The 21,675-nt window shown below is 39.1% G+C and overlaps 1 protein-coding gene across 7 annotated transcripts in view; it reads left to right on the top strand.

Annotated features, from left to right (window-relative positions):
• Positions 1–21,675, top strand: part of NRG3 (neuregulin 3) — a 1,028,669-nt gene that overhangs the window by 994,196 nt on the left and 12,798 nt on the right. For all 7 annotated transcript variants that reach the window (XM_072756372.1, XM_072756373.1, XM_072756376.1 and 4 more), the window contains exon 6: positions 5,654–5,780. In XM_072756372.1, coding sequence (XP_072612473.1) covers positions 5,654–5,780 — 127 coding nt within the window. The remainder of the gene's footprint in view (positions 1–5,653; positions 5,781–21,675) is intronic.

The raw sequence follows: 21,675 nt of genomic DNA on the forward strand, positions 1-21,675 counted from the left end.
TTACTTAAGTAGACACATATATAAACTTAAAAAAAATGAAACCTAAATGCCGATAAAGGTGCTTATTTTTAACTAATAAAGTATAATAAAATATCTACATATCTATATATACATACAAATATATTTATTCCAAATGAACCTTAATAAAGATTTTTTTTATTTATTTATGGAAATTTTATTTAAGTCATGCGAGCCTTAAGAAGTTGGCACAGATTCTGTTCCTACAGCTTGTCTGAAATGCAGGTCCAAGTGTAACTGCTTTTCATTGGACCTATATTTGTCTACCCATTTGCTCTTCTAAAAATTGATCCATTTCCAAATGTAGTCTATGACACCTGTCTGCACATTGTATATGTTGATCTTAAAAAAGAACAGCAATTATTATTTTAAAAAATAATGGAAACTTGGGTATGAATCCGTAATTAGTAACTATTATTTTTTAATGAACTATTTCAGAATAGATTTAGATTTTCAGAATTACTGTGAAAATAGTGTAGATAGATCCCACATATCCCAGACCCAGTTTCCCCTAATATGAATGTCCTACACTAATATGTTATATTTGTCACAATTACTGAAATAATATTCATACTCTATTACTAATTGAAGTTCATACTTTCAGATTCCCTTAGTTTTTACCTAATATGCTTTGTTCCAGGCCCCCATCTAGGATACCACATCATATTTAATTGTCACGTCTCCTAGGCAACTCTTGGCTGTGACAGTTATTAGTGTTCATTTTTGAGAACTTATTCTTTGTCAGGGACACTGGGCTTTGCATGCATTATCCCCCAATCCTCACAACAATGGGAATTGTTCATTATTGCTGCATTTTTCAAATAATAACAGAATTTAATTTTGAAATATTAATTTGTCAAAGCTATGCAGACAGGGTCTTTGAATTTCCACAGTCATACTCAAAATTGCATGCTCTAAACCACTCTGCTACATTGGCTCCCACAGTCCTCCCGCTAGATAATGGAAGGGGAAACCGTTTAAGGTAAATCAAGAATACCATGGCCTGGTGCAGCCCTGAGCACTTTGTGTGCTCTAGGGAGCAGATGTGGCATGTGGTCAGGAATTACACATGTCACTTATACCTGCATTCAAATCACCAGGCTGCCTCTTGCTTGTTGCATATTATTAGGCAAATCACATCCAGTCCCTTAGCCTCGGTTTCCTTTTGGGTAAAATATGGCCCCAAATGATATCTACCTTACAGAATTTGTGGGGGATTAATGGGATAACACTATATAGAGCACAGCATCGTGTTCCAAAGAGTAAATAATGAAGCCTTGCTGTTGTTAACACCTAACGATTTTCCACACTGGATCTCAGAAGCTGGGTGACTGCAAAGTGAAGAGCATGCATTGGAGCACGAGAGGGATAATCACGCACGGCAGGGTGTTAGAAGGGTCTCTCCACAAGTGCTGTGTACAGGGAAGAAATTGTGTATTTAACAATAAGCAAATTACCATCAAGTGGTGGTTAATCACTTATTTTTAGAGTATAATTTGTAGTTGTACCACATTTAAGGGAAAGACTGATTATGACAATCACAAGAGCGGAGAGCCATTGGATAACCAGAGGACCTCCATCTTCAGGGCTGTCAATCTCTCCCTCTCCAGGCAGCACGTGGGCTCTGAGACAAACACCTCCTCCTGGGGCTCAGTGAGGTGTCCGGGTTTAATGGAAACACTGCTCAACATCATTCATTATGGGCGACTCCGACAAGGGAGCCAGGGGACGAACACTAATCAGGATGTTGTCTTTCTGCCTGCCCAGCTGGGATAGGTTTTTATTAAAAATTAAATAAATAAGAAAATGTGGGAATAATAAAGTAATAATAAGAATTGAAGCCTTTTCCAAGTGGAGTTCTATTTCTCATTAGAGAGCCAGAGTATATTTTCTTCTAGCACAATTTCCAGGTGGGGTCTTCCTTTATTTTTCTTAGCCTGAGAGGAAGGCTACACCTTACACCGAGCATCTAATCTATTTAGCTGAAAGTCATGTAAAGTTTTATAGCACCCTGGCCTATGTTTCTTTCTACTCACTCATGAACTTTCTAATTCCCATCCCCAGATCTCAGGGATAACAGCATAGACAGCTGCTGTCTAGACGTTTCCTTACTTTCACACATACTATAAAGTTGTTAATATGTGTATCATTTGTTTGACTTCATTTTGCCAAGTCTTCCAGGATTCTGGGGACTCTCCATCACTGGTTTTTAAATAAATGCACTTGAGCCAGCATTCTATATTCTGGGATATACTGTTCCTAGCCAGAGAAAGTCAGGAGTTACCCACAAGCTTACATTCCCTTGGATCATTGATTATTTCAATTCCTATAATTCCTCAGATCCTGCCACTCTCGTCCATTGTCCTGTGACCCTTACTATGACATGACCTCGCCACAGGGACTATTATAGCACATCGCCAGCAGATGAGAGTTTGAAGGTGGATAGCATGATGAGGTGCAAGTGATCAACACCTTCTTGGATTGAGAGGATTTCCTGAGTTAATTGAGCCTCCACAATGCTAAAGGACACGATGAAAGCAATCCTCCTCTCATCACTTCCAATAAGCCCTTATATTCCCATAAGAGGTTAATGGGACTATTAGTTGAGCTATTCAGATCAGGCTGATGGGGCTCATGTGGCAACTCTTCTAGGTTTCTTCTTGCTTTCAGCTCATATGGGAAAGAAGTGTGAGGCTGTCTGTAGGAGTCCTTAGTAGACTTCGGAAGGGCAACACAAGTCAGCTCGAAAAAAAAAGAATTGGGATAGGACAGGAGATGTTCCAGGAGGCAAAAGCCAGGACAAATAGTGATCATGACTGCGGGGAAAAAAAGCAGAAGAAGAACAAAAAGGAAAACTGGTGCACCCAGTAAAACTCAGTCCTGACTGACTTCAGCCCAAGCAAAGCCCTTCAAAGACGGGCAGCGGATGCTGTGATTTGCAGCTTCAGTTCTCTTGAGCAGTGAAGATCTTAGTCCTCCAGTGGCTAAAACAAATATGATAAAAGTTGCCTTGCTCTCACCTGAGAAAGCCCACCTCCCATGACAGGTCAGTGTGAGGTTCTGAAGGCCCAGGCCTCTGCCCAAACCTAGGGGGCAAGGCCGTCCAGCTTCAGAGCCACCCCATGGGATTTGCAGAGTTGTCCGCTGAGACTGCATTATGTTCCAGTTTCTCCATTGGCCCAGTCCTGCTCCCCTTCCAGGCCTTCATGGGGGTTGCCTCCCCTGATAAAAACCTCGCATGTGTCTCCCCTGAGTGCCTGCTTCCCCCGGAGCCTGCCTGCCACATTACCCATCATGCCCACCAGTGCACCTGTGATGCCTGATGCTCCCCCACTGACATGTCAGTCCATTCTGATGAACTGGGCCAGAGAAACTTAACACTCAGTGAACTATAAAATATCACCCCTGACATTGTTAGGCTCGGAGGGTGCCAGTGTGCAGCACCCGTGTCTGTCCTCTCCCAGAGCAGCAGCTCTTTGAGGGACATAATGGAATTGCAACCCGAAGCTTCTCACGTCCTGGTTCCCATCTGCTGGGTGAAGGAGGAAAGAGCAAAAATAGGTGTGTTTGGGATGGGGTCGGGATGATGGAGGAGGAGGCTGGTTCCGAAAGGAGAGCCCGTTTATCTCTGGGATATCAGTGAGTCGGGACTTAAGTGCAAAGCCAGGAAAGGAAAGCAAGTTATACAAGGTTTTAGGAAATTGCAGTCACACATTTTTACAAGGAAAGTTCCTTTAGCAGTTGGCGTTTCCCAGACACTGAATTATAGAATTACTGAAAAGATAGTTACTGTTCCTACTATCTAATCCTTAGGAGAGTGACGGGGTCCTTCCTCTGTGCCAAGCCCCCTTTTACTGCCTCACGATGATTTCCTCGGGTGGAACCTCCTGATCTCCTATTTCCTTCATCAGGGGGATTTTGTGGCTATAATGTTCTTCATAAAATGCTGACAGGATAGATTTATTTTTAACAAAAGGCTACAGATTAGCTGTTAGGAAACAGATAGGTTATTACAACTGGATTAAAGCAACCAAAAGCACTGGGGATAAGAGCTCCCCAAACAATTGAGAAGATACAGGAAATTTTTAAACACACAGAGCTACATCATTGCTGCTGCAAATTCAAAAGAGTTAATGATGCTCAGAGCTCCCAAATCCGGCAGCAGACACTCACGTGCTTGTGGGAGATGCAGTTAACACAATCCTTTATCTCTGAGCCCATGTTCTAATTCCTCTGTAGGATCTGCCCCATTAGCAGTTGGCGCTCACTGGATGTCAAGAGGGGGAGCAGACCAACCCTTTACAGGTGTCCTCACGTTCAGTTCCCATGGCATCCACGGAAGTTAGCTTCTCCAATGAGAATGTATATAATGTTCAAGCAACCCCGGGCACAGATGAGGAAACCGAGGCTCAGGAAGCTTTAGCAAAAACAATCTTTTTGATTTAGGGACTCAAAGCGACATGGTGGGTGGCAGACTGTGATTCAAATCCCAGCCCCTCTGATATCCAAGCCCATTCTCAGGAAGAGCTCCCTGAGGAAGCCAGTGCACAAGCTCCACCAAAGGCTGTGTCCTTGTCCTTGACAGGGATCTTGTGGGAAGAGGTAAATGTTTGGGGTGGGTGGGATGGTTCTGCAGTGTGTGTATGTGTGTGTGTGTGTGTGTGTGTGTGTACAGGCACTGAGTCTTCAGCTGGTAGATAATTACTGTAAAGCCCTTGGAAGAGAGCAGTTAATAAGACAGTGATGTGTTGCCTCCTTCGAGTATAGCCCCTGTGTGACTTAAACAAAGTCACTCCACATATACAGTCAAGAGCACTTTACTCAGAGTCCAAAATGCAAGAACAGTCTCAGCCTTCCCACTGAAAAGCTTTGGGCATATGGGCAAGTGGTCCGAAAGTCCCAAATGTTGCAGAGTATGCAGCCTGATGGGCTGGGTTCAAATTCAGCCCCACCACTGACTAGCGATGTGACTCTGGGGAAATTATTTAACCTCTCTGTGCCTCAGTTTCGTCCTATATTAAATGAGTATATTAAATGAGTAAATTAAAAAAAATGAGTAAATTCTCATCATTGAGAATTATGAAGAATAAGTGAGTTGATACATAGAAAACACTTAAAATGACACTGGACACATAGTACGAATTCTTGCAGGAGTTAACTATTTTTTATTATTATTTACAAAGTAGAAATAAAAGTCTTTTCATTCAGGGCTAATGGTAACAATAAATGAGCTATTTCTAAATTGAGGAAGAGGAAGTATACACATTATAGATGTATATATGTTTTTCCCACCGATTACTTCAGAGCATTTCTAATTCTTTACAGCTGAGCACTCAGGGTCAGGGACCTCTTGCATCCCTGGGGGCCAGGACAGCGCATCATGCTTCTGTCTGCCTTTGGTGCACCATTGGGTGTGAATACCTGAATGTTGTTGGATAAAATCAGCTTCTTTCCAGATTAGAAGTTATCTAATGGGGTTGGTGGATTGAACATAGAGGAAGGATTTTCTTTGTTAACTGAGTTTTCCAGCTTTCAACACATGACAAATACAGATGTTGGTAATGAGTGAACCCCTGAAATATGAGTCAAATAAACTGACGTAACTATTTATGCATTTGTTTATTTAACCCTGCAGGAAACAAGCTAAACAAATCCAAGAGCAGCTGAAAGAACCACAAAGTGGTAAAAACTACAGCCTCAAGGCATCCAGCACAATGGCAAAGTCAGAGAGCTTGGTGAAGAACCATGTCCAGCTGCAAAGCGTAAGTTACTTGTCTACACATCTCTTCCCACAGCCCACCTCAGGGCTTAGAGGGGATGGGGAGCTAGGGATCAGACTTGTATATATTTTTTTCATTACTTTAGATTTTTCCTTAAATCATCGTGCGATTGTGTGTGTGTGTGTGTGTGTGCACATGCACATATACAGGATGAAACTGAAAAATTAAACCTCAGCTTTAGATTACCATCTGCAATATAAATCGATCTCTGGAAGCCAAAAGTGCTTCAGTTGTTTTGTTCCGCAATGACTTATTACATTCTTACTCCGTGTGGAAAATTGTGCTGGGCACCAGGGGTATAATGCTCCCTACCTTATGGGAACTTATCTGTGGTAAGAGATACAGACACCAGAAGACAGGGGGTATGTGGCCTGAGATGGATGACATTGCCATTGGTTGAAGAAGGGACCAAAGGGAGGGGGATGAGTGAATGCCTCATCAGGTAGTCAAAGAGCAAAGGATAAAAAGAGTAGGAAAAACAGAAAAATGATGAAGCCGTGGAATTCTGAGAATGTATATGATGTTCAAGCAACTCCAAGGTAAGTGGTGTGAGAGATGTCAAAGGTAAGACAGGTGGGAAGGGAGAGTTGTATTGCCAGCGTCAGTGTTTCCTGAGACTGGACCTTGAATAGGTACCAGAACTTGAAATGCAAGCTCTTTGAATCTCACGTTCTTTCTAAAAGTTGTTTTAATCATTTCTGAGATGTATCACAAAACACTTAATTAAAGACAAGTAAATATCATCCAAGACACTGAAATATTCCTCTCAGGGTAGCAATCCTTTACCCTCATACAAGATTGCACTTCCGGATTCTGAGACACAAAAGGAAGGAACAAAGGCCATGGTATAAGCGTAGTATTTGAGTATAATAGACAATCACCCAGGACATATTCATGGCCCCCCAAATCACAGGGAATTTATACATCATTTGTGATTCTAAAACATCATTACCCAGAAAGTTGCCATTTGCTATGCATAACAGATGTACTTAGATGTTTAGTGTGGAATTCATAAATCAGAATTGCTTCCCAGCTAAGTTTTGTTCGATGTGTAATCATAGTTATGTGGGGACTGTTCTTTTCTATAAGAAGGAATGCTTTTGCTAATGATTTCTGAGTATTATCTCACCACCTGAACAGCAGTGTGGTGATGAGGGGTCTCGATGCCTTTGCAGCTGGACCTGCCGAGCATAATCAAAGCCAGCTGCTCGTTAAGGTAGTAAGGACAGATTTTAACCAGTAATGCATTATTGCATTAGAGGAGAAAGTCCAGCACAACCTGAACTGGACTTCAGTTTGTACAGAGGTGATGGCTGCGTTAAAGGGAAAAGAAAGGACTAGGGCCAGGAAGCAGCAGAGTCTTGGAAGAGTCAGAGAAGTGAAAAACCACAGAGCTGGTCAGGCACATGCCAGCTGTGTGTTAACAGGCGACCAATGGCTCCGCACCTCCACAAACATGGGAAGACAAAGATCCAATCCTTCCTAATTCCATGTCAAGGATTTGGCTTTCAGGTCCCTGAGAAAGAAACCCCTGAGTTGGAGGAGAGACATAGATATCTCAAAATGACCAGGGGCAGTTTATGGTTACAAGCCCCTTTTAAGTAAATGCTCCAAGAAGGGGAGGTTAGGGGCCTTTCCTTGGGGATTGAACAAACTCGATTCTTTTGGAGGCTTTGGGGTTTTTCATTTTTGTTTTTGTTTTTCAGGAAGGCACTTTAAGGAAGGTTAGGGTCATTCTAGACTTGAGCTATTAGAGGCTATTATGAAAAAGCAGGAGAGACTATATTAGAGTAAACTCAAGTCTTGTAGTGTGGGGATGAGCGAACCAAGTCACTCGTGCAGTGGATCTACAGTTGTTATAGGCCAAAGTTAAGGCCCCGGAGAAAAGAAGGCTCAGGGGAGCCTGTCTAGTGTTGGTTGGAAGAGTCTCAGTCAGTCCCTATGTATTTTACAGGGTTGCAGGCAAAACACACATAGAGTTTTGTATCCTTTGTTTTCACCAAACAGATGATCAATAGCATTTTCTGTCTGATTTTTGCTCTCCACACAGTCCTTTGGGAGATAGCATAATTGTCCCCAAAGTGGCCACTTTGCCATCCTCAGCCTTCCCTCCTCATAGGCATCTCTGTTCTCTCCTCTTGCTTACTCTGAAAGGGATATGAAAATAAATTCCTCACTCCTGTGCTTCCCACCCTTCAATTGGTTGGAATCATTAGGATTCCGATAACAAGAAATTACAAAGTGTAGGGGTTCTGACACTTGGAAGATTTGGAGGCACATTGGATTTTCTTTTCTTTTTCTTTACCTCTCTTCCCCTTTCCAGCCAAGCCATACCCACATTTTGTATGTTGGCCAGGGAAGCAGAGGTGGGCTCAACTGGGATCATTCCACAGGGCCCTAGATGAAGTATGGAAAAGTGTATTTTCATATTTCTCCTGTTTGGGATAGAGAGAGTAGATATAAGACTTTTTTTTTTTCTAAGTTGGGGTGTGATCAACTAAGACAATACATTTCAAGGGACCATCATTTTAGGCTGGGCTGGAAGTTCAGGCCGAGAATAGATAGTGACGAAAGGCATAGAAGGACCCTGAAAAAAGAATGAGGTGCATTCAGAGGACGCATGCATGCTAGCTATAACATCCTACCTTGGCCAGCTTGGGCCCAAGGGATGGCCTAGCGCGTCCCTTTAACCAGACGAGACTGGAATAAATACATTGCTTTCCCACAGGCACAAACCCATTTCAGTGCTAGAAAGCAACATGGGTCACTACCAGCTTTGTTATACTTTTGTCAACATTTATTTTGCTAATTTAATAGAACATGGCATTTTTAGAAATTTTACATTTAACTATTTGAATCTGTTGTAGAGTCTCAGTCCATATATTTCAAGTCAAATGTTCAGTTTGGTCCTGCTGATACTCTTGCTCATACTTTTGTTACAAGACTCAAATCAGAATTTGACTGTAGTGTTTCCTGTCGTATAATATGGGAGAAGACAGTAATGGAGAAGGTGTGTCAATAATACATCGAAGAGGAAGAGAATCTTTTAATAATATCTGCTTTCCCTCAACATTATGTTTAAGATATGCAAAGAGACATATACAGGACATCCATGCGGCTGGAGGCCAGGTCGCACTGGCCTGAGGGCAACCAGTAATCTGATGTGTGCCTCACAATTTCTGCATGAATCTTGAAGAAAGCAAATGTATGGAAGAAAGTTTGGTAAAGTGGTTTTTCTTTGTAGGTCTGTATCTCTTTCTTCTGGCCAGATCTATGAGGACCTACCAATGTCAATGTTAGCAAGCAAACAGTGATAAATGAAATAGCGAACGTTGTAATAGCAAATAACATGTACTGAGTACACACAGAGAATCATGCTAAATGATATGAAGACAGTGCCTGACTTCATCCCAACAACAACTACTCAGTTTACACTCACGATGTGCAGAAGAGGGAACTGGGACTCAAAGCTTGAGAAAGTTTCTGTCAGAACAGTTGAGTAGCAGAAAGCCAAACTCATGTCCTTATAACTCAGTGGGTCAATGGAGGGCAGTGTTGCCCCAGAGAACTTTAGGCAAAAGTCTGGTGAGAGACTTTGGGTGTTTACAGGACTTGAGGGGCATCTCTAAGCAGAAGGCTTAGAAGTGCTGATACATATTACACAAGGTAAAGGATAGCCACCCCCAACAAAAAATTGTCCTCAAAGGTCAAGAGTAGTGAGGAAATCCAGAGCCCAAGCTCAAGTTGCATAACGTGTCCACTAGGAAACTCTGAGTGTCCAGCATGGGCGTTCTATCGTTATTTCTACAACACAGAAGGTGATGGGTTATCCATGTAGACTCTAGACCTTGGGAGGGAAATTTTCCACTTGCACACCACATCAGGTATATCTGTCTCTATTTTATCTTGGAGTCCAGGTTAACTACTTGAAATTCTTGGCAAATTACAGCATTTAACAAATGAATTGTCTGCGTCTGGCATTCCCTTACGTTCATTAAACATTCATGGGGAAGGGTTTCACTTGACAGTCGTTTAACAAGATGTGAAACACCTCGTCCAGTGAAGCAACATGATGATCTGGAAACACTTGACTCAGAGGCTGCAGAGCTGGCCGTGCCATAGAAGCATCTAGCGCTTTACCGTCATGTACAAAAGAAGCATTTGTGGCTCAGAGTGATGAACTGACCTCATTTACTGTGTCCTGGGTGACAGAGAAAGCTGGAGTTTGCCTTATAACCTGCAGACTGACACTTCTCAGCCTGATTCAGGGATCAGAGAGAGAAGTCATTGAAGGAGACATGATCCATTCTCTCTTAAGATCAAAAGGAAATATCCATGAGTGAAAAGTAAGGGAATAAAATTACCCTTTCCTACCCTTTTTCCGAGAACTTCTCAGGAAGGATAGGTTTATGAAAGTAGTAGTCAATGAGGAAGAATTGGAAGACAGTATTTGCCTGCATAAGGGGAGTAGTAAGACTTGAATGCCTAACACCGCCTGGATAATGGGTAGAAAGAAGCATCCATTTATTCTGTACTTATTGAACATGTCTCTATGCCGGGCTCTGTAGGAAGAGCTTACAGAATACAAAGAAGAGACAGATCCTGACCTCAGGGGGCTCAGGGGCCAGTGATAGGAACAAGTATGTAAGCACATACAGCACTTGTTCTGTAACGTAGGTCTGTTAAGTCACGGTGCTATCAGAGAATGGAGAGGGACAGTTGTCTGGGGGAACACTGGATCTCACCCACAGTAGAAGACATACACACAAAGTCTTGGGAGTGAGGTGGGGTTTGTGGGATAGCCATAAGGGAGCTTGTCAGGAGAGGTAATTTCTTGATAGCATGAATCAGTGTTAACTTTGAATAATACTGGTTTAAAACCCGATTTCTTGTTTTACGTATCAAATTCTGACTTACTGATTCACTAATGATCCCCACTATAGATTCATTTATTCAAATATATACTAAATATTTAGTCAGGACCAGGCACTGCATTAAGGACCAGGGATATGATGATGACCCGAAATGACAACATCATTAATTTCAAGGAGCATATGTATGATTCCTGTAAGCCATAGATATTAAACAAATAATCCCACAAACACATCTACCAAGGCCTCCACTTCATAGTGAACAGTCTCTTGGACCTTATAGAAGGCAGGTCTGGGAACTGGCCTGACAGTATAGGAATAGCAAAGAATGGGGGGTGCCTGGGTGGCTTAGGTTGTGATCCCAGGGTCCTGGGATAGAGCCTTGCATTGGGCTCCCTGGTGGGTGGGTGCAGAGTCTCTTTCATCTTCTCCCTCTGTTGTTCCCCTTTCTTGTGCTCTCCCTTTCTCTTTCTCTGGCAAATAAATAAATAAATATAGATAGATAGATAGATAGATAGATAGATAGATAGATAGACAGATAGATAGATAGATAGATAGATAGATAGATAGATAGATAATAGAAAGACTAGAAAAGAGCTTTCTTAAAAGAGGTAATGATGGCATGTGTCCAGTTCCCTGGCTGAAAGATGCACGTGGTTGTGGGGTTGTGGGCGGATGGTGGGTGATGAAGGTGGGAGTGAGGAGTTTTTGCTCTACCCACTGCATAGAAAGAGTATCTTGCTTCCACGGAAATGTGTTGAAGTTTGACTCTAATTGGTATAGTTCTTCCTACGTGGGATATGGTGCAGAAATTCCCAACAGCAACAGTGGTCAAATTATTTTTAATTACTTGCATCAGAAATCATGCTTTAGGGACACCTGGGTGGCTCAGCAGTTGAGCGTCTGCCTTTGGCTCAGGTGTGACCCTGGAGTCCTGGGATCAAGTCCCAAATTGGGCTCCCTGCATGGAGCCTGCTTCTCCCTCTGCCTATGTCTCTACCTCATTCTCTGTCTCTCATGAATAAATAAATAAAATCTTAAAAAAAAAGAAATCATGCTTTTAAAATATGCCATAATGACTCATTTCCACCATGCTCTGGGCTCCTAAGTCAGACTTCCAGCAAAGAATATTTTGACACAGACTTAGAGGAGCTGGGAACAATGCAGAGAAACAGACATTCAGAACCTTTTAAAAATATACCCTGTCCTGCCTTTATTGCCTGGGGTTCCAGACCCGCTGATCATCAGTCTCTCATTATTCTCCAACCCAGACACACTTTCTTGTGACCTTCTGACTCCCACTTCGTGTATCAGTCAGACCTGCAAACAACGTCACTGCTCGACTTCCAGCACGAGCCTACTTCATCTGACAGGTCTCTGGATTTCAGGGCACCATCAACAATGTGTTAGGGGCAAGGCAGGTGACGGTGCAAACAACAGTAGAGGTCCTCAGCACCCAGGAGCACCCACAAGGTGGCCTTTTGGGGAAGCCAGTCAGGATGAGTGCTTCCCCAAGAGGTGACAGTACTGACCAGGGCCTCTGTGGGGTTTTAAAAGGAAATCAAGTCAACTCATGTTGAAAGGACCAGTGTACGGACCATGGCATCTTCTTATTAGGTATTCAGGTGACATGTTGTACATTATACCGAATGAGATTTTAACAAAACATGTACACGCACACAAAGTCAAAATCTGGGGGGCACCTGGGTGGCTCAGTGGTTGAGCATCTGCTTTTGGTTCAGCACATGACCCCAGGGTCCTGGGATCGAGTCGCACATCAGGTTCCCTGCAGGGAGGCTGCTTCTTCCTCTGCCTGTGCCTCTGCCTCTCTCTCTCTCTCTCTCTCTTTTCTGTGTCTCTCATGAGTAAATAAATAAAAAATATATATATTTAAAGTCAAGATCTGTATGAGTGCAAGGAAAGAACATGGCGTCACTACCCTACTTCGTACAGGGTACAGAAATGTTAATGGAAAGGGCCAGACAGGCAGCTTTACTAGAGAGATCATCTCATGGATAAAATTATGGAGACTGTAACTCCTCCCAGGGATGGAAGCATGTAAATTCTGGAAGGAACCATAAGAAATGCTTTCAACATAGAACATAAAAATGTCCAGAGGCCATAATCATGGCCAGTGAAGCTACCTTTAAGGAGGTTTATTGCAGACTGTTCAAATGAGTGGATTCCGCTCCTTGAGAAATTGTAGGTGCAAATAAAGAGGCTGAAGTCTGCCTTGAGTCTCAAAATTCCTCTGCTTCTTCTGCTTCTGCTTCTCCTCCTTTCCCTTCTTCTCTTTCTTCTGATTCTCCTGCCTCTTGTCTTGGGTATGAATCTTTTGTTTTTCTTTAAACTCTCTTACTTTTTATTTGTTTTTTTAAAAAATAGACTTTATTTTTTTTTTTTAAAGTCAGTCTGGGATTTACAGAAAAGTTGCAAACATAGTACGGTGAGTTCCCATATCCACTCTACTCAGTTTTTCCCATTAGCCTCGTACATTGACATGGTGCATTTGTAAAAGTCAATGAGCCCATAGAGATGCCTTGGGCACCCTCAGTTTTAACTTCATTGTTTCTGTTCCAGGATTTCATCCAAGAGACCACATTACAGTTGGTGTCATTTATCCTCTTGGCTATGGCCGTTTGTCCGATTTTCCTCATTTTAGTGGCTTGGACAGTATTCAGGAGTAGTGGTCAAGTATTGTGTAGGATGCTCTTCTACTGGAATTAGTTTCATGTTTTTCTTACAATTAGGTTGGAGTAATGGGATTTGCGGAGAGACAACAGAGATAAAGTGCCAAATCACCACTCATCAAAAGTGCACACTGTCCTTATGATTTAACGCTGTTGATGACTACGTTGTCATCTGAGGTAGTAATTGCTAGGAGTCTCCACTGCAATGTTAGACTCTTCCCTCCCTTTCTATGGAGTCCTCTTTGGAAGGAAGTGACTCAGTGTAGCCCACACTTAAGGGGTGGGGACTTATGCTCCCCCTTTATAAAAGCAGAATAATAATACTTAAGTTATTTGGAATGCTACTGCACAGACTCTATCTCTTGTTCTTCATTTATTTATTAATTCCATCATCTATCTATGAGTATGAATTCATGAATATTTTATACTTTGAGTTATAATTTGATAAATACTTTTTTAAAATTTTAGATCAACTTCTGTCAGTCTTGGCCATTGGTAGCTTTCTCAGTTGGTCCCTGTGTCATTCTGACACACTTCATCAGTCCAGTGTGGGTTTTCTGAAGGTTTTTGTTGAGTACATCCTTGCTTCTAGGAACTCTCAGCAGACAGATCAAAGATATATCTATCAACCAGACAGTGCTTATGTGTGCCTTTAGTTTACAGATTCCACTCCTTTCCAAAGTTCCTTAGGACAGTGTGCCCCTGATCCCCACCTCACACTTAATGTTCTTTCATATATTTGTAATACAGCTAGTTTTCCTTAGCAGAATTTGTATTCCTTCCTGGGATCTCCAGATCTCCTAAATGATACTTATTTTGTTAAAATATAATAGGGTAATTGGGTGTACCTATTTCCACTTGCATGAACTGTGACATGTATCTTTTAAGAAATTGGTTTATTTCAACTAGTATATCAAATTTGAGGTCATACAGTTATTCACAGTCTTCCTTTATTAACCTTTTCTGGACCATGGGATTAGTAGTGATGGTCTCTTTCGTTTCTTTTATTGATAATCTTTTCTCTTCTTTTTTTTCTGGGTTAACCTGACCAGAGATTTATTGATGTTCCTGATCACCTCAAAGCATCAGCTTTGCTTTTGTTGATTTTCTCTGTTCTTTAACTATTTTTAAAAGATTTTATTTATTTATTCATGAGAAACACACACACACAGAGGCAGAGACATAAGCAGAGGGAGAAGCAGGCTCCTCGCAGGGATCCCGATGTGGGGCTCAATCCCAGGACCCAGGGATCACCACCTGAGCCAAAGGCAGATGCTCAACCGCAGAGCCACCCAGGCATCCCTCTTTTTCTGTTTCCAATCTTAGTAATTTATTCTCTTTTATTATTTCTTTTCTGTATGTTTTAGGTTTAAATTACTCTTCTTTTACTCGTTTTCTAAGGTGGAAATTCAGATTACTGACTTTAGATATTTCTTCTTTTCAATTATAAGAACTTAATGCTGTAAATTCATCTTAAATCACTGCTTTCATTACCTTCCACAAATTTTGGTAAGTTGTATTTTCATTTAGTTAAAAATATTTTTAAATGTCTCTTGTGACTTTTTCTTTGACCTTTCTGGTATTTACAAATATGTTATTTACTCTCCAGATAGTTTTGGATTTTCCAACTATCTTTTTCTTATTGATTTCTAGTTTGATTTCATAATGGTCTAAGAATATGCTATTAATGATTTAGACCTTTAAAAAATTTCTTAAGAAAGGGTGCCTGGCTGGCTCAGTCAGTAGAACACGTGATTCTTGATCTCAGGGTTCTGAGTTTGAGCCCTATGTTTAGTGTAGAGATTACTTAAAAATAAAAAATATTTTAAAAACTTTCTTAAGATGCATTTTATGGCCAAGAATGTGATTTATCTTGATGAATGTTCTATGTGAGCTAAAATAAAAATGTGTATGGTGCCTGAGTGGCTCAGTTTAAGCATCTGCCTCTAGCTCAGACAGGTTCCCAGGGTCCTGGGATCAAGCCCACATAGGGCCCTCTCCTCGGTGGGGAGTCAGCTTCTCCCTCTGCCCTCCCCCTCCTCCTCTCATGCTCTCTCTCTCTCTCTCTCAAATAAATAAATAAGATCTTTTAAAAATGTATAGTCTGCCATTTTAGAAGAAATATTTTAGGAATATCACTTAGATGCTGGTGATTGAAAGTGCTATACAAACCAATTATATCCTCAATAATTTCCTGGCTGATTAATCTGTCAGTTACTGATAGGTGGGTGTTGAACTCCCCAAGTATAATAGTGGATTTGTCTATTTCTCCTTGAGGTTCTTTTGGCTTTTGCCTTATGTATTTTGATGCCCTGTTGCTAGGTACATAAATGTTAAGAACTGTTTTATCTTCTTGGGGAGTTAGCCCCTTATCATTAAGTTAGTGATACTTTTTAAACCATTCTTTGTCCCTAAAACTTTTCCTTGTTCTGAAATCTGTTTTGGCTGAAATTATTACACCTACTCTAGCTTTCTTTTGATCAGTGCTAGCATGATATATTTTTACCTCCTTTATTACTTTTATTCTATCGCTGTCTTTATATTTAAAGTGGGTTTCTTGTAGACAGCATATAGTTGGGTTCTGTTTTCTCATACCTGCTGATAATCTGTTTTTTTTTTTAATTGGTGTATTTAGACCATTCATATTTAAAGTGACTAATGATATTGTTCAATTAATATCTGTTATATTTATAACCGTTTTCAATTCTTTGCACCTGTTCTTTGTTTCTTTTGTTCTTTTCTATTTCTTCCTTCTCTGGTTTTAATTATTTAGTATGATTCCATTTTTTCCCTCCTTTTCTAACATACCCATTATACTTCTTTTTATACTTTTTTAGTTACCTAAGACTTTACAATATATATTTACAACTAATCTAAGTCCACTTTCAAAATAGCACTTTACCCCTTTATGGTTAGTCCAGGTATTTTATATCTGGTATTCCCTTTCTTTCTCCTGTTATTTATAAAATTGCTTTCAATCATTTAAGTTGTGTATATACTATATCCAGAATACATTATTAGTTTGAATAAACTTTTTTCTACTTGATCTATTAATAAGAAGAAAAATGAACTATTTTAATTTACTTTTACTTATTACTTCCCTGGTATTTTTCCTTCTTTATGTAGATCTGAGTTTCTAACCTAAATCATTTTGTTTCTCCTTTAAGAGCTTCTCTTAAAATTTCTTGCAGGATAGGTCTGCTGGTGATGATGCTATTTTTTGTTTGTTTGTTTGTTGCTTAGTCTAAGAAAGTCTTTTATTTCTCCTTTATTTTTGAAGGATAATTTAACCAGAGATATATTTTCAGTTTGATGTTTGTTTTTCTTTTAACACTTTAAATATTTTACTCCTATCTTTTCTTGTTTGCATGATTTCTAGGTAGAATTCCACTATATTTGTTCATCTTTTTCTTCTATAAGCAGGTTTTTATTTTTTTGGCTTTGTTTTCAGCATTCTATTTGTTTTTGTGTTATTTTATTCTTTACTTCTCTTTTTCTTTTTTAAAAGTACAGTTTGAATATGATATGATGTCATGTAGTTTTTTTGTTATTTAACCTTTATGGTGTTTTGGTATTCTGTGAGCTTCCTGTATCTATGTTTTGGTGTCTATCAATAATTTTGAAAAGTTCTCCATCACTGTTGCTTCAAATATTTCCCCTGCTCCATTTCTTTCTTCTCCTTCAATAACTCCAATTATGCATATATTTTACCATTTGAAATTGTTCAGCAGTTTTTCAATATTATCATTCATTTTTTCCTTTTCTTTTTAAAATATATTGTTTTTGTTTTGTGTTTCGTGTCAGGAAGTTTTTATTCACTAATACTCAAGGTCCTTGTTTCTTTTCTTGGCTGTGTCCAATCTAATGATGAGCCTATCAAGTGCATTCATCATGCATGTTATAGTATTTTTATTTCTAGATTTACTTTTGAGTATTTCTTAGAGTTCCTATCTCTCTACTTACGCTTGCATGTATATATTCTAGTATGCCTCATAATTTTTTTAAAGGTAGACATGATATACTGCGTAATCCTGAGATAACAGATGTTTAATGTAGGTTTTATGTTAATCTGGCTAGCAGTTGGGTTTCATTTAATGTTTGCTATAGCTGTAGATGCCAGGAGCTTTAAAATCCACTAGCATCTTTTGTTTGTTTGTTTGTCTTGTTGTTTTTCCCTCCTTACTTGAGACAAGAAGGCTACAAGAGGGTGGAGTCAGGAAAAAGCTCTTTCCTCATGTAAGATAATGCTCCAATAAGATCTTTTTTCACTGAGAAGTAAGCATTTCAAAATGGTTACTTTCCCACTTATGTCAGAAACATGAGATTATTCTTTTGTTCTTTGTTGTGAGCATATTGCATGGTTCCTGAAGGTAAAAACCCATGAAAGTGGAGGGAGGGGGGCACAAAAAACTGCAGTTCTTATTTGATTCTTACAATTAAATTCCAGTTTACAGTTCTGACAAATAAAGAGCTTGAAATTGTCATTCCTGTCCTTACAATAAGAAAATAAGCTGAATAAACTGGAAATCAATGGCTGTTCTTATATCCATCCAATAATGGAGGTTGCAGGGCAAACTACCACTCTGAAACCTGGAGAGACAATACAATACAAGAATCATAGTCAAGATCAGATTACACATACAGATTATAGCCACTTATTAAAATTACTCTTGGGAGCTCCTGGGTGGCTCTGTCTGTTAAGCATCTGCCTTCAGCTCAGGTCATGATCCCAGGGTCATGGGATCCAGTGCTGAGTCAGGCTCTTTGCTCAGCAAAAGTCTGCTTCTCCCTCTGCCCCTCTCCCTCCCCCTGCTTATGTTCTCTCTCTCTTTCTCAAATGAATAAATACATAAATAAAATATTTTTTTAATGTTTACAAAATTACTACTGAAGTGTTCTTACCCATTTATGGTTCTGCTACAGGTAAGCTGATCTTGACTCTGGTTCTTGTCTCTTCAGGTTTCAGAGTGGTGGTTTGCCCTGCAACCTCCATTATTAGATATAAGAACAGCCATTAATTTTCTATTTGTTCAGATTTTTTTCTTATTGTAAGGACAGGAATGACAATTTTAAGCTCTTTGTCAGAACTGTAAACTGGAAAATATCTCTAAATTCATTTGAACCAACATGGAATATTAGTTTGAAGGATTACCAAATTATTCATATATTTTTAGTATTCCCACATGTCTCAACCAACCCTGCATAGGAATATGGCAATTTAAACCCGAATCTCATATTAAATGCAGCCACTGAAATGAAAATAATTCTCATAAAGTCTGTGAGATAGAGGAGAAATACTAAATAATAAATTTTGAAAATAAATTTGTATATTGACCAAAATAGTACAATTGAAAGCAACTGTATAACAACAATACAAGCATTTGAAAGAAAATATTTAGAACACAATATCTACAATACACACTATGAATAAGAGGTTGATTCTATTTGAAACTTTCATCTAAGATTTTAAACAAAGCCTTTTGGCTTTCAAAATGAAGTCTCATTCAAAGCAAAAGCTATATGCACCTCATATATTTATTTCAGCAGTATTTAAAATAACCAAATTATGGAGGCAGCCCCGTGTTCATTGATAGATGAGTGGGGAAAGAATATATATATATATATATATATATATATATATATATCAATAAATACACTTTATACACACAAAAATGTATATATACACACACACATACACGCTGGAATATCATTCAGTCACAAAACAGAATGAAATCTTGCCATCTGCAACAACATGGATGGAGCTAGAAAGTATAATGCTAAGTGAAATAAGTCAGAGGAAGACAAATAGCATATAATTTTACTCATATGTGGAATTTAAGAAACAAAACAAATGAACAAAGGGAAAAAAAAGACAAACCAAAAACAAGACTCTTAACTATAGAGAACAAAAACAGATGGTTACCAAAGAGGAGGTGGGTAAGGGGGTAAGTGAAACAGGTGATGGGGATTAACAGCATACATATCTTGATGAGCACTGAATAATGCATGGAACTGTTGGATACTATATTGTATGCAGGAAACTAATATAACACTCTACACGAGAATTAAGATAAAATAAAAATAAAAACTAATTGGCACCTCCTCCCCCCCCATAAAAAGCAGAAACCCTGAACTAATGGCCCCAACACATAATTAGGCTAGAACATACACTGTTTGACATACACTGCTAGAAAAAAATGAATGGCTTGCTGACTTTTAATGGTTCAATAATTTCTCTAGAAAATCTAGATGCTCCAGAAACACTTGGCTGATGTTGCCCCCATAAACCTCTGCAAGAACAGAGACTTATCTCCTCCCATTTGCCACAGATGTCTCCAGATCATCTCACTTGTTTCTGTAGCTGAGCATTTCAGGCATCCAAGTTTGTCTTCTAAACCAATTATTAGAAGCTGGGATTAAAAAACAAACAAACAAAAAAAAACCCTACTCGATATTTTATAGAATCTGAAGTTCAGATAGAAAGTCAGAATATTATATTCGTCACAAATCCATTCAATGCACTTTTCCCATGGATGGTTTGTAGTAGTAATTAATTAGTCAATAAAACAGTACACGTGAAGGTATTTACATCATATTTTGGATCTTTGTAGTTTTGGATTATTGAAAATAGCCACCTTTTCCAAATTATCTCCATATCTTCTTTTTTGTTCTGTGTCAATTTACTCCATTTTGCAAAATGTCTGACCTCTTTACTGAGTCCATTTTGTAGAATTGAGATTATAATTCAAGACAAGGTTATTACTGCCACTCTGTGGTTTATTTTGGAAGTACTTAAGAAGAAAACATTAGAGATTGCTATCTTAAGGTCATTTACATAACCTTGACATTTTGCCTAGGCTTAATAACCCATAGCCACTGATATACTTTTCTTCAAGGATAACATCCAGTTAATAGTTTATTTTCTTTCTTTCTTTTTTCTAATCTATATCCTGTGTGGTTGCATGGGAAACATACAGACACACAAACACACACAGAGAAATATATATGTATGTGTACATACAAAATCTATATGTGTGTATATGTATACATAAAACTAAATATATGTATATACACATAGACATACAATATATGTATATGTACTGCATTTTCCTTATTTATGTAATTGATTCATATTATGCAAATGTTTTGTACCTTGATTTTATTTTTTTTTCAATGGTTGCATGGGTTTTCTTTGTTGATATTTATTGTGTCCAGTTGTTTTTGTTTTCTGTTTGTTTTCTGTTTTGTTCTTAAAAATTGTACCACTGGCATACTCTCATGATGATATTCTGAATTTTTACAATCATATTAATGATGGAAAGTCCTAGAAGTAACATTCTGTATTGAGGAGTGTGTATATTTAACATTTGGAACATATTAGCAATTCATACCCCAACATATTAGCAGCAACTCTACTTTTCTTGAATCTGTACCTTTACCAGACCTTAAAATTTACTTTTCTCTATTATGATTTTTATCATTTTACAATGAGTGCAGATGTACAGCTTTTCATATGTATATTACATCTCTGTCTTCATTGTTCTGTGAAATTCTTTTTCATACATTAGATATGAATGTCCAAATTTCAAACTTTTCTCTGGATTGGTTAGCATTCTAAAAATGTCATCTTATTTTTTTTCCTTTTAAGAAGAAAGGTGTTTTTTTAAAAGATTGATTGATTGATTGATTGAAGCATAAGAGAGAGAGCAAAAGCACAAGCTCTGGGAGAGGGAAAAGCAAGGTTCCCTGCTGAGCAGGGATCCCAGTGCGGGACTCGATTCTAGAACCCTGGGATCAGGACCTGAGCCGAAGTCAGAAACTTAACCAACTGAGCCACCTAGCCCCTAAAAATGTCATTTCTGAGGGTATTTTTAATCTGGAATTTCTGGAAGAGGAACTTGCTAGCCCTTGCTGCCTCTTCAAGAGCTGTGTGTCCAGGGAATATTAAAGTTGACAACTTGCTGCCTGGTTGAGATGCCCTGTGATATTTCCCTTGGGGCAAAGGTTTTCTTAAGGGGTCATCTCTATAGATTTTCCCAAAGGCTCCTGAACTTCATAAGATATCATAGTCAAAGGTCAGACCAAAGCTTACTAACTATAAAGAGTGAAATGCTCACAAATTTCTCTTGTTAAACCCAGTAATTACTTGGCAAAGGCTGAAGGAGGGGAATGGTGGAGAGCCAAGAGCAGGTACTCTGAATCAATATCCTTGTAATTCTGAGAATGTTCTGAGGTTCATCCAATCATTCTTTATTGAATCCCTACTATTTGTAGTTCGGCTACTGATTAATTTCTTGTGTGTATAAAATGTCTATT

This window comes from Vulpes vulpes, chromosome 4 (genome assembly GCF_048418805.1).
Source record: "Vulpes vulpes isolate BD-2025 chromosome 4, VulVul3, whole genome shotgun sequence".
Taxonomy (NCBI): domain Eukaryota; kingdom Metazoa; phylum Chordata; class Mammalia; order Carnivora; family Canidae; genus Vulpes; species Vulpes vulpes.